We start from the raw sequence: 13,237 nt of genomic DNA on the forward strand, positions 1-13,237 counted from the left end.
CATGAATGATTGTGACAATTCATACAGGATATTTGGTAATGTATCTGCCAAATCTTAGCATCAAGCCAAGAAACCATATAATGTTAAAGACAAGGGGTACATGAAGGCATTTTCCAACAGCTCATAAGAGGTCCATATACCAGGGGTGCATATGGTTTCTCTGTCACTTTCTAATCACAACCATTTGAATGCGGAAATTTAATGTCTAATGATATAGACATTCTGACCTTGATTTTCAGAAAAGGGTAATGATACAGTAACATTGGATTATTACCAAAAAAAAAAAAAAAAAAAAAGATAACATTGGGTTGGCAGAATCAATAAGATAGGCTTTTTGGCTTTGGCTCAAAGAAATACAACCCAGCAGCCATGTCAAAGGTCAGTAACCAACCAATAGTGAGAGCTATCCAAGCAAGAGCACAAAAAAATAAAAGGAAGAAAAAGAGAATTCTTCTGTTCCTGGTCCCACTCGTGTCTGTTTTGAATTCATGTTTCGGTGGTAATTAGAAAGTAGTTTTAAGAACGGTGGTTTTCTTGTAATTAGTTGAGATTTATTTGTAATGCTTATAAAGTACCGGGGGTTTCATGTATTTTCTTCCAAGCAATTACTAGCTAGCTGTCTTGTTAAGGCCAGTAAGGTCGCGGATTCGGTTAGGCTGGTATTACATTACATTTAAACGTCCGATTCAATTCTTTACGTGTTATTACTATTATGAAGTCCAAGTCAAACGAGAATCTGTTTTCCTTCTTTTATTTACAGAGTAAAAAAAAAAAAACAAAACAAAACAAAAACAAAACAAAGCAATAAGAATGGAATCTGGATATTTCATTTGAACACTGAGTGTTCCCTCTCCCCTTTCTTCAACCCATAAATCTCTATTCTTCTTTGTTTCTCCACAATGCAGCACCTTGCTGCCTGCAGATTTCTCTTCCTATCGTAGGCTCTCTCTGGTTGGATATCATTTCAATATCAATTTCAATTTCAATTTCAGCGACCTAATTCCATTCATCAGGCTGTTTGGTATCTATGATTTTTGCACCAATTTCAAAGAAATGAAATAAAGTTGAATTGAAATCTTGAAATATTTCATGATTTCTCTTCAAGATGCTTTCAACCTAATTCACGCCTCTCTCCCACAGCCCCCTCTCTTCCCTGCATCCATACCCCACCTCCTCTCTAGACAAACCCCCACCCCACCCCTCCCCTGGCTCCACCTCCTCTGCAATGTAATGTAATGCTGTAATTGAATGATCAAAACAGTACCAAAACAAAATCAAAACACAGAGAATATATAACCAGATTTAGGAGAACTGCTACAACTCAAAATCAGGTCAGATGAGACTGAAACTCAAATCCAGTTCAATAACCAGAGGTATAATATTTGCTGAAACAGAGAGTATATAACCAGATTTAGGAGAACTGCCATAACTCAAAATCAGTAGGTCAGATGAGACTGAAACTCAAATCGAGTTCAGTAAACCAAGGGTAGAATACTTGCTGAAAATCCCAACTCAATCCTAGTAGGACTAGGAGAGAGGTATATCAGAAATTTCACAACTGCAATCAAAGATCAAACAGCAGCAACATATACTTGAACAAATCACTGAATTATGATGTAAATTGCAGAATTAATAACCTAACAGAATAGGAAATTCGATGCAGCAATTTAAAAGGAATCAAATCTAAAGACACAAGGGCCAAATAGGGAGATTGTAAATATCTCCAGATCAGTAGGGTCTGGTCTGAGAGAGATTCTGGTCGATTCACTATTTCACAGTAATGAAAACTCACATTTTGAAGAGAATCTAATGGCCAGATTCCTTCAATCGTAATTTGTGCAAAAAAAATTGCATATGAATTCCGGATCAGATTAGAACTAGCAGAAATTTCAGAGAAGCACTTACTTGGTTAATAGAGAAGAATATGAAAGAAGAATAATAAGAAAAAAGGAAAGAGAAGCGCACCTGGGCTTCCCACTGCTAGGTGTTTGGATGGATCAATCACCAATCAGCCTTCATCAAACACAAGGATCTTCACCAATAGAGAGCAACGAAGACAACTTTTCACTAATCAAAATTTGTGTAGAATGTTGGATCCCTTACAAACTTATATAGAAAAATAAAAAATAGACTCAAACACTAAAAAGAAAATGCGAAACCCAATCCTAAACTAACTAGATAACATAAACTGACTAAGAAACTGAAATAATAAAGGAAACTGACTCTAAACAAGACTGGACTTATAAAATCCTAATCCAGCCTAACTACGACAACAACAACAACCACTCAGAGTTTCCCCAACTAAATGGGGTCGGCTAAATGGACAAAGCAACACTACAGGAACATCTAAACATCTCACTTACAAGTGATCACCTACTTGGAATAAAGAAATAAAACACTACCTTAACTAATCTAGTATGCCTAGCCTCTACCCATATTATAGGTCCATTAAACTGACCCATAACAATCAAAACAGATGCGAACAAAGGCCCAACACATATCCAGTCCAAACTTATTTCTAATAAAATAAGCCCATTCTATGACTTATCTGGATCACTCTGCAACCCACCCCAACCTTCTCTGTAACCCCTGCCCCACCCCAAGGCGTCACCATCTCTGACCATGCTAGCGGTGGAGCTACCATAAAATGGTAAACATTGCCATTAAATTAATCAATTGCAGCAGTGCTTCTCACTGAGACAGGCAACGTTGCATTCATCAATCAGTCCAACCGTTCTATAAGGCAGAGATCCGATTACATGACTGATACTATTTTGTGATCAGAAAACTCCTCCTGGCCAATGCATCACTGGTGAATGCTTTTTCAGGTTCCAACTTATCACCCGAGGAGGTGAGGATTACCAATTTCACAAGAAATTCTGCTTTGTGAAGGATAATAAGAGTACTTGGAAGAGGGGCTACAGGCTTGCCGAATTCCATTCACTTTGGGACTTTTGAGGGATGAAACAGTCACATGAGACTAGAAGATGGATTTCAGGTAGGAGTTCTGAGGGTTGGTAAATGATAAAAAATGATGCTTCTGAAACTTCACTCAGTTTGGGAACTTGGTACTCATTTTAATTTTCCTTTTCCCAAGTTCCACTCCATCATATCGGGAAGATGACTGAAGGCTCTGCCATTTCTTCTGCTTGTGAGGACTGAGGAACTGAGCTTCTGCGAGGATCAGTTAAGGAAAAATAAGGGAGGAGACGGTTGTAGATGTAGAAGAACAGAAATATCAGGGAGTAGGGTCTTGATGGATACAGCATCTAAAAGAAGATAGATGAGATCTTCATATACGATTTGGAAGATGTTGGGGATGCCCACTAAGCTCCAGAATTCTAACTCCATATTGGTTTTGATGATAACAAACAAATGTAATCTCTAATGAGTATCTACCAAGTGATATGTGCAAGAAAGAACCTCAACATGACATGCACCACAAAGTAAGGTGCTAGACCTCACGATATTTGAGGTGGAGTCATAAAGATCTCCTAACAATCATGAAAAACCTTAAGCGTGAAGAATTGAAAGATGTCAAGAGAGCAAGACAAAGAGAAGATACGGGAAGGCATGTACACAAGAAGTCAAGATTGAAGATCCAATGTGTAGAGTCTTGAGTAGAATAAGTTGTAATAACACACTACACTCAGTACACTGCATAACACACATGCACGATAGAGTTTGACTCTAGGTGGTGTTCATTTACAATGCCCTAAGACCCTGAGTGTGTTGGTAATGCCAAAACACAACCCTTTGTTGAGATAACAGTAAGGCTCTTACTTAAGGGTATTTTAGTCATACTAAATGACTGATTTTGAAGTCAAGCTCAACTGAAAAAAATGTAGACCATTGAGTTGTGGAACCAACACAACTTGAATCAGGTCAATTGGACCTCATATGAGAAAGTTATGACTATTTGAATAAACATAGTCTATTAGGCCAAAAGACAGAACTCTGGTGGTACTACTGGTAAGAACCGGTAATTACCGGTACAGTTCTGTGATCAGAGAATTCATCAGACCCGGACCAACAGAGACGAACCAGTAACAACCGGACCCTAGCGGTAACTACCGGATGCCTTCCGGTAAGATCCCCGGTTAGCCGGATGACTACCGGATGGTCTGAGGCTGTCCAACGGCTATAATTTTTGAATTCCAATAGATCTATTTCACCCAATGATCACATGATTCGGTAACCACCTGATCCTACCGGTAGTTACCGGTACAGGAAAAATATGTCCGTTAGGCCATATTTCTTTCCCAAATCTGATTATTCTCCTAGTTTAGGACTAATAATCACCCATATAAATACCCCACTCACAGATTATTTAAAAAACAATTAATTATGCATTGATTATCATTATCAAAAAAGCTAAAAAGTGAGGAAAGACATTAACACATTGAATTCTATCATTGAGATCATTCCAAAGCTGAAGAACTTAAGACAGCTTACAAGTCTTCCATTACGATCTACATCTATAGGGAAGACATCTAAGGTGCATGCTCATATTATTATTGCATATTCATATCACGCACCACAAGAGGTAACTCTTTATCATTTCACTTCTCTATTTCTATTTTACATTAAGTCTAGACTGTACTTAGGCTTGTGTAAGGATCCTCTTATCCTCAAAAGAATTGTAAGGTCCCTTCTAGAAAGAGTTTGTAAGGTGCCTCTCTACCTGAAAAAGGGATTGTAAGGATTCTCTTATACTGAAAAGATTTTGTAAAGGTTTTCCTCCCTACCTACTGTACTCAAAGGGAAGAGCTAGTGGAATACGTTACAAGTGAAACTTGTAGGAAGTGGACTAGACTCGGATTGAGTTGAACCACTATAAACGTTGGTGTCGTGTGATTGTGTTCATTTTATTTATTCCGCATTTTTTAATTCACAATTACATTTGGGATCATTAATTGAAAACGTTTAAAATTCACTAGTATAACCTATTCACTCCTATAGGTTATTTCAGAAGATATCCATGGAGCCAACTGCTTATGTTAATTCAAATGCTCCGGTATCATTCATGGCCTTAAATGCTACCAGGCGTAACCTGTTTGGGGAAAATGGATTGGTGGTGGTGATTCAGGTGATTTTGTCCCCAGTGGAGTTATCATTTTGCAAAAACTGGGCTATGGAGAAAAGTTCAGTGTCAGTAGCTTCTCTTCCAATTGGTGGAACTAGAAATTCACAGCACTGGATGATAATTGCTGTATTCCTTACATTTGAGGCTCAATTGGTCTGTGCAGAGAATTTATTCTCAAAATTGGAATGCCAAACGGACTTTTGTTTTCAAAACTATTTTTAATGGATACAACCAAACAATTTTAAGTATCCACACAATTTTAATTTCTTGGCCAAATCCTATTTTTTGACTTATTCCAATCAACGGAAAAAGTGAAATAGAAATTGAACCAAACAGAGCCTTATCTCTCTCACAATCATCCCTGCAATATTCTTTTATTCCTTTTTTGTTCTGGTTTATTTCCCAATCACAAGTGCTGAGGAAGGTTCTGCTAGAAAGTTCTGAAATAGGTCAGTTATCACTATTGCATTCTGTTAACAGAACACTAATATCAAATCTGTTTCCTGACCGCATAAATTGTTGTCCTGTTTCTGCTTTCCTGTTTCGGTGGTTATTTATTATTATTTTTTTAATACAGATCTGAAACTGTAGTTTGAATTCTTCTCAGAATCTGAAGTCATGCTAATTCTGTGAACCGTTGGCTAAATCATAATTGATTCTCTGTCCTGTTTCATGTTAAACATTAAGTTCTGTTTCAATTGCATACCTGATATTCTATCAGGGGCCTGTTTGCAACTGAGATCCATAATCTGCTGGATTTACAGATTGCATTAAGCTAGGCAGCAATTGGGTGCATACCAACCATCCATACTGATTGAGAGGCATTGATGCAGATGCATGCACGTGGGTGGACTGGCATGACCAGGTATAGAAATGCAGACCAAGACGAACTAGACCAAACCAGGGTTCTGGTCCAATAGGGGTAGTAGGGTTATTTTGTAATTTCTATTTTATTTATTAAAGACATATACATAGGATATTTATTTCAGTTTTGGATAGTTTCCAGTTTTCAAGTTTCCTATATGGAGTTGATTTCAGTTTTTAAAAGTCTATATATAACACCTTGCAATTGTGATTGAATAAAACTGAATATTGAAGAAAGTTCAGTACTGAATTGATGTCTTGTCCAGTTGGGGTTGACCGACTGCTCTTGCCTTAGGTGCTATTGTACCTTTCTTCTTCTTTCTCATTATTCTGTTCCCTCTTTTTCTTTGCTTCTTCCACTTGTTACTTGGGTTTCTCCATACTTTCAGATTCACCCCTGTTCCGGGTGGTACTTGCAGCACCCATAGGTTGGATCAAGCTCGATCAATTCAGGCCACCTTTCACCCTGAGATTTGGAACGAAGGAAGCCCTCCCATAGGAGACCAAAACCTGAGTTTCGCCTCCTGAATCCCCTCCTTTCATGAGTTTCATAATCAAGCTCAGATCAGATCTGGTGAGCTTACGCCAGATACGATTTCTGAGTTCTCATATTAATTCTATAATTGATCCTTTGGGTGGTATTCAGTAGGATTCAAGAGGGGTGGAAATTAGGATTAATGTCCTGAAATTTCAGTTCAACCCATAGTTCTAGGTTTTACTGAAATTTCGAACGAAATTTGGTTTCGACCCACCCCGAAATTTCCGAAACATGGAAATTTTAACCTTGGTTCAAGCAGATCTCCCTTGAATAAGTTCTCACTTGCAACCAAGGTACCTCACCGCTGGTTTTTCTGTTTATCAAGTGGTAAAGGATGAACAACTTATACAATTTATAAGACCAGATATCTTATTATTTGCATAAAATCCCTTTTCTTCTTAATTTATTTATTTTTTATTGCCCTTCCTATTTTAAATTCGGGAATTTTATTCCCTTACAAATTTAATTACATTTATGTCTCACATTCCATTTTCCTTTTATTCAAAAGTCTCAACTTCAGAATATTTACAGAATTTCAACTTAACTTTAGGTATTTATAATTCTTGTTGCCCCATAGCACCCCAATACTACAATTCAAAACTACGATTTAGAACCCGGTTTGCATTAGCTTTTTGTATTTATTTTTTCTAACGTTTTGTTTTAACTTTGTACTGTTGCGACGTGTTGCTTGATATGCAAGAAACACAAATTCTTTACAAGAGGAAGAAATTTCAGAAACAAAAAGCAGAATGAGGAATACATAATGAATTCAAAATAACTAATTCTTAGAGAGAAGAACAGTCACGGACATCAATTAGAGTGACAAACCGGTATGCTGCTGTCCTGTTGTGGAGCCCAAAAATTGGCACACCTTCCAATGCCAACGTATGGAATTTTTCTACCAAAAGGGAAGGGAGGAGGTCAATTATGCACATAGATCATTATTGAAAGAGAATAAGAGTAATCACTAGAAAAACATCCAGATCCCCCATAAGAGATGCAGACTTCTACTTTGGTTACAGATTAGGACACGTACAGGCTGGTGCCTGGGACCCACCATTTGCATGGTCCCATTTAGGACTTATAAGGTCCCTTAAGCTAAATGGACAATCATATCAACAAACAATAAAAGGAGCTCAAAGAACATGCTTTCACGTGGCTAGCAAGTAAAGCGAGTGGTCAGCAGTACATAAATAGTCCACAGATAGATAATGATGATCATCCCATTGGCTTGATCCTTATTCTTGGAAAACCCTTCGGTGACTCCAACTGGAAGGATCACCTTATTTATCCATGTGCATTTCATGGGCTACAGTTAACGCTGTACAAGACTCGGACTTTAGACCTTTCCTTTCTTTTATACTTGTACGCTTTATACATGTTGTACTGGAGGGGGAAGTGGCAGGGTAATCACTCTCTAAGAGTGGATCTGCATTTGACAGGTCAAAAATAAAGAGATAAATCTCCTCTAAAGACACACTTGGTCAACTCCTCCAATATACCAGTGAAGCTTAAGAGACCAATCATATAGGTTAAGCAATTTCTGTGGCTATTTGAATTTTGAAATCCCGACACAGCATATATGAATCCTGAAACCCACACCAGCCATAATGACTTACTGAACAATCCAAAATAGTCTGCAGCACCAAGAGGTTTGTCACAGAGATCTTCAAAAGGAAAATATGCACATCCATTAGCCCCCAGTGGAACCTGGAAACAAATTGCAACTACATAATTTGATATTCTAAAGGTAAACCATGGAAAAACTGTACATTTGAAAATATTTCATATGGAATAAACCTGCAATTTCCTTCCCATAACAACTTCCACCTCTTGTGGGCAGGCAGAATGATCTCCAATTAACTGCTCAAACTTTTTCTTGAGAATGCCTGACAAATCTTCTCCAACAAAATAGAAGCCTAGTTCAGCCTGTAAAACAGGTGACAGAATAGAAGAAAACATTAAGAACTTTCCATCCGGAAATTCAACCGTGGAAATAGATTCATAATGGAAAAAACAGATACTTACAGAAGTCATTTTCCTATAGTCCACTGAAGAACCAATTTCGTGAACTATACATCTTTCCTGCAGTGAAAAAGTAATCAAAGTTAGGCTAAAATCTTTGAAGCAGCAGAGAAAGGAAACAAGGGAAGAGGAATAAATGGATGGATCCAGCAGTATATGGTCCAAAAGTATGATTAAATGGTAAAATAATAGTGATGACATAACATCCATCAAAGGCCAGAAAGAGGAAAAGAATGTCTATTTGATTACCTTCAGAGTGGCAATGAACGGTAAGAAAAGATCCCTCTGCAAGCCACCTTCATACAGTTTATCTGGAGCACGATTCGAAGTAGAAACAAGAATCTACGCACCAAACCATTCCAAAAGTCATCCACAAATAGGTTACTTAGTCTCCAAGTAAAAGATCAATATATTCTCTTCGCACAAGGAACATTGAAAAATAAAGATCAGATGGAAACCAAAACACTTACAACGCCGTTGCTGAATAGATATCTAAAGAGACGGTTTAATATCAATGCATCAGCAACATCAGTAACCTACAAGAAATTACAAGTTAGAATTAACAGAATACAAATCTATTACTATCAGTAAGCAGAAGCTACATAGCTATTTCTAACCTACCATAAATTCGTCAAGACATAATAAAACAGAATCATCTGATATCTCTCCTGCAACAACTTCAAGTGGGTCTGCGACACCCTTATGCCTCTGCAATTACATCCATTGTCCCAAATTAAACCTATGGCAGTATAGGAAGAATCAACTACTGCAAGATTTCTGTAAGAGAAGCATAAAAATTGGCACGAACAATGAATGCTAAGCAGAGCTCCATGAATGTCACAATAACAGGAATTTTTGTGTCTTTTAAAAGACAAGGTATATATAAAATGTTCCACCACCCATGCACCCTGCCTTGGCAATCATCAATGGCTAAACTCTTGAATGGATCCATAACTACAGACCACAACAGTCAGCTACCATAAATCAACATTACAGAACATTGGGCAGCTTATAACATAGTAAAAGGGTCTAAAGAAAAGCAAGACATTGAACAGTTATGAATTCTACTACTCTCTAACTTGCATGAGTTTCAGCCTATCACCCTTCCAAGAACCTGTCCATCCAATGAAAAATATGTATTGTGTAGTGTGAAGGACATTTACATTCTCTTCAAAGGCATATATCATATTCAACCATCGTAGAACATAGGTTATTGTTGACTTATAAAGGAAAAACAAAATGTCTACGATCTTACTTGTAAACGGCTATGGACATTCAACATAAAGTCATGAAAATGGGTTCGTGTCTTCCTCCAGTTAGATGGCCTGAACCAATCGGAGATAAACATTAGGAGTTACAATTCCCAGAGAACAGCAGTACAGCAAAATTGAACAGAACAGAAAAAATAATGATAAACAAATTTACTAAATTTCTATTGCTTCTTGTTTTATATCCAAGACGGATAGTTGCAGCGCATCAAACAATCTAGAGAAAAGGAGGGTGACAGAATCCTTGATGCCAAGTAGTAGACTGACCATTGCTCTCCTGCCACTCATTCAGATGGGCTATGATGCAGATCAGTAACAAGGTACTTTAAAAAATACCAACGGCGGAAGAAGAACCTGACTCAGCAACTCAACTTTTGACCCAGTCTTATGGTTCTTCATTGAACCAGTTCTTCTGGTTCAGACCAATCCTATGCTTGGGTTTTTTCTGGTTCACTCAAAATCCAGTTATCATGGGCTACGTTAGGAGTTTTAATTTTATTTCTTATCTATTTGTTTTGATAGTTACTTGCTTAAGAAGAATACTACAACTTACATACTTAGAACACCCCAATACCACCCCCTTATGGTTTAAAGAATTTCTTTTGTTCCTTCTTGCTTTTGGTTTTCTTCTTAGCATATGTTTCCTAAGCAAGAGTTGAAACTGAAATACTCAACTCTATAAAAGAATGTAAAGGGGTAAACACTACCCATGATTTTGAAAAATTGAATAAAGCTGGATTTTGCTACCTTAATATTCTGTGGGGTTCACAACGCTGCTGTGAGACAGTAATCCATTGGAGGAATGCCAATAATGGCTGGTGGGATTCTGGTTGAGGCTAGGTGGGATTTTTAGGCTCTAATTGGTTGCACTCCACAGCAGTGATTCCTGGTGTTCTGTTCTGCGGGAGAGGATTGGGAGTAGATTTCTGTTTTGGAAAATCCGGTTTAATTTTATGCTCCTGCAGATCAAATCGGATACAAACCTGCTCTGGGAGAAAATCTTCGGGAACCTAAAAAAAAAAAAAAAAAAGTCGTGACATCACAAAATTTGACCCTGAGCTGACATCAACCACTCGACCTTCACATCTCTCTCCCTCTCAGGTGAAGCATCCAGCTCCATCTCTCATCCCTCTCTCATCTCCACCCTTTGCATCCCAGGTCCCGCCCTTTGCAACCCTCATCCCCACCTCTCTTATCTCTCTCCGTTTTCTCTCACCACTGTCTAATCTCTCCGATTTCCTTATTGCTCTTATTGCTCACACCTTACAACTCTGGCTCCCTACCTCTTTTGTCAATCTCCATCTCAAAGGAGGTACGCAGATCTTTGTGAAAACCCACACCTGGCAAGACCATTACATTGAAGGTGGAGAGTTCGAATACAATCACTAACGTGAAGGTGAAGATACAGACAAGGAAGGAATCCTTCTTGGTCAGCAGAGTATTACAACATTGAGAAAGAGTTGACCACTCGTTATCTTGGACCTGGACAAAGGAGTTGCTGCTGCTGCTACCGCTGATGAGGCAGTACTTGAGGAGTTGAGGAACTTGCGGGCCAAGAGATGTGGTTCCTCGTGGGGTTTCAATAGGTTCATTTGTTGGTTCAAATAGAAATGAAGGTTTGGATTGTTGGGTAAAGGAATGATAATGCTTATAACTAGAACAATGGCCGGGATCCCCTACATTACTCTTATTTTATATAGAATTAAAGTAGTGCGGATGAAATAGAGAGATGCATCCGGAGTGCTGTGTAATCAATATATTCCATTAAAGCTTAAAGGAAAATTCTGTAGGATAGTTGTATGACCCTGGCTACTATGTATGGGGCAGAATGTTGGGCAGTTAAGAAGTGTTCTATAGATAAACTAAGTGTAGCGGAGATGAGGATGCTGAGACGGATGTGTGGGCAAATTAAGAAGGATTAAGTAAGGAATGACCATATTAGAGATAATTTGGGAGTCACTACAATACATGTCAAGCTCCGAGAAAATTGTTTGAGGCTCATGGTCATGTTCAACGGAGGCCTTGAGATGCACCAGTACAAAGGAATGATCTGATTCAGATTGAAGGAACTAAAAGAGTTTGGGGCAGGCCTAAAATGAACCAAGGAGAAGTAGTGAGGAGAGACATGCATAGTTTAGGTCTTGACTCAAGTATGGCCTCAAATAGAGCTATTTGGAGAGCAAAGATCTATGTAGCCAACCCCAATTAGGTAGGATATTGCCGGCTTGTTGTTGTTGTTGCATTGTTCTTTGCTTTTTACTATTATTTTTTATATTTTGTCTTTAATCGGATCCATGTAGCTGACCCCATTTAGTTGGGATAAAGCTGAGTTTGTTGTTGTTGTTGTTGTTGTTCCCTCTCTGAATAGATACTGATGTAATTCTGTCTTCATCTCCATTCATGTTACTTGTTCAGCAATTGACATTCTTGCTCAATGCTCACGTCTCTCTCTTCTCTGTCTTGGATTCTTAGTACAGTTTCCTGAAACCGGTAGGAGAAAGGGAAAGTATGTGAAGGTCATTCTGTTGGGACAAGGTTGTCTTCTGCATATCAGTATTAGCCCCAAGCCCATCAGACAGATACAGAGTTCAGAGCAGCACATTGTGATAAAAACCCAAATACAGAGCACCATGAATCCGGTAAGGAAGGCTCCCAAAGCTGCATAGACTGGAAGGGGATGGAGGTTTTCCCATCTTCAAGCAAATCTCGAAGATGTGCCCCTCTTTCAAGCTGGAATTTAGAAAGGAGATTGAATAGTTTTAACTACCTAAACATTCCATGGGCTGCGTTTCAGAAAATCAAATTATCCATCAAATCAGCGAGTAAACAGATTTCCCTCAAAACCACAGGTTTGCATGGTTTGATGGATTGTGTTCAACAACAACAACTCAGCCTTTTTCCTACCAAATAGAGTTCGTCTACATGGATCCGTGAGAGGGTAAAATAATAATAAAAGTAAAAAAAGAAAGGAAAACAAAACCTCAGAAAAATCCCACCTAAATGGGGTTGGCTACATAGATCCTTGCTCTCTTATTTAAGGTTATACTAGAGTCGAGACCTAAATTTTGCATGTCTTTCTTCACTGCTTCTCCTATGGTCATTTTAGGACTGCCCCCATGGTTTTAAGTATCTCCGATACCGATACGATACTCTCCGATACGTATCTTAAATTTAGCCGATCGATACGATACACATCGATACGATACATGAAATTTTTAAAATCCTTTCGTATCGATATATATCCTATAATACATACCGATATGCATCAATACACCACCAATACACATCGATATAATACGATATGCCTCGATACGACTATAAAAATTATAAAATTGAGGTAAAATGTACATTTTGGTATGTATTGGTACGTATCGTTGAGTATCGGTATGTATCGATCGGTACGTATCGGTATATATTGGCACGTATCGGTGAGTATCGATATATATATATATATCG

At 38.2% G+C, this 13,237-nt stretch overlaps 1 protein-coding gene across 1 annotated transcript in view; it reads right to left on the minus strand.

Moving 5' to 3' along the window:
- Window positions 1-13,237, minus strand: part of LOC122057379 (AFG1-like ATPase) — a 19,972-nt gene that overhangs the window by 1,552 nt on the left and 5,183 nt on the right. The window contains exons 5-12 of the mRNA XM_042619452.1: window positions 9,769-9,838; window positions 9,135-9,221; window positions 8,984-9,049; window positions 8,763-8,855; window positions 8,517-8,573; window positions 8,289-8,417; window positions 8,108-8,198; window positions 7,298-7,386 (exon numbers count right to left, since the gene is read on the minus strand). Of these exons, the coding sequence (XP_042475386.1) occupies window positions 7,298-7,386; window positions 8,108-8,198; window positions 8,289-8,417; window positions 8,517-8,573; window positions 8,763-8,855; window positions 8,984-9,049; window positions 9,135-9,221; window positions 9,769-9,838 (682 nt within the window). The remainder of the gene's footprint in view (window positions 1-7,297; window positions 7,387-8,107; window positions 8,199-8,288; window positions 8,418-8,516; window positions 8,574-8,762; window positions 8,856-8,983; window positions 9,050-9,134; window positions 9,222-9,768; window positions 9,839-13,237) is intronic.

The sequence above is a fragment of the Macadamia integrifolia genome, chromosome 12 (genome assembly GCF_013358625.1).
Source record: "Macadamia integrifolia cultivar HAES 741 chromosome 12, SCU_Mint_v3, whole genome shotgun sequence".
In the NCBI taxonomy this organism is placed as follows: Eukaryota; Viridiplantae; Streptophyta; class Magnoliopsida; order Proteales; family Proteaceae; genus Macadamia; species Macadamia integrifolia.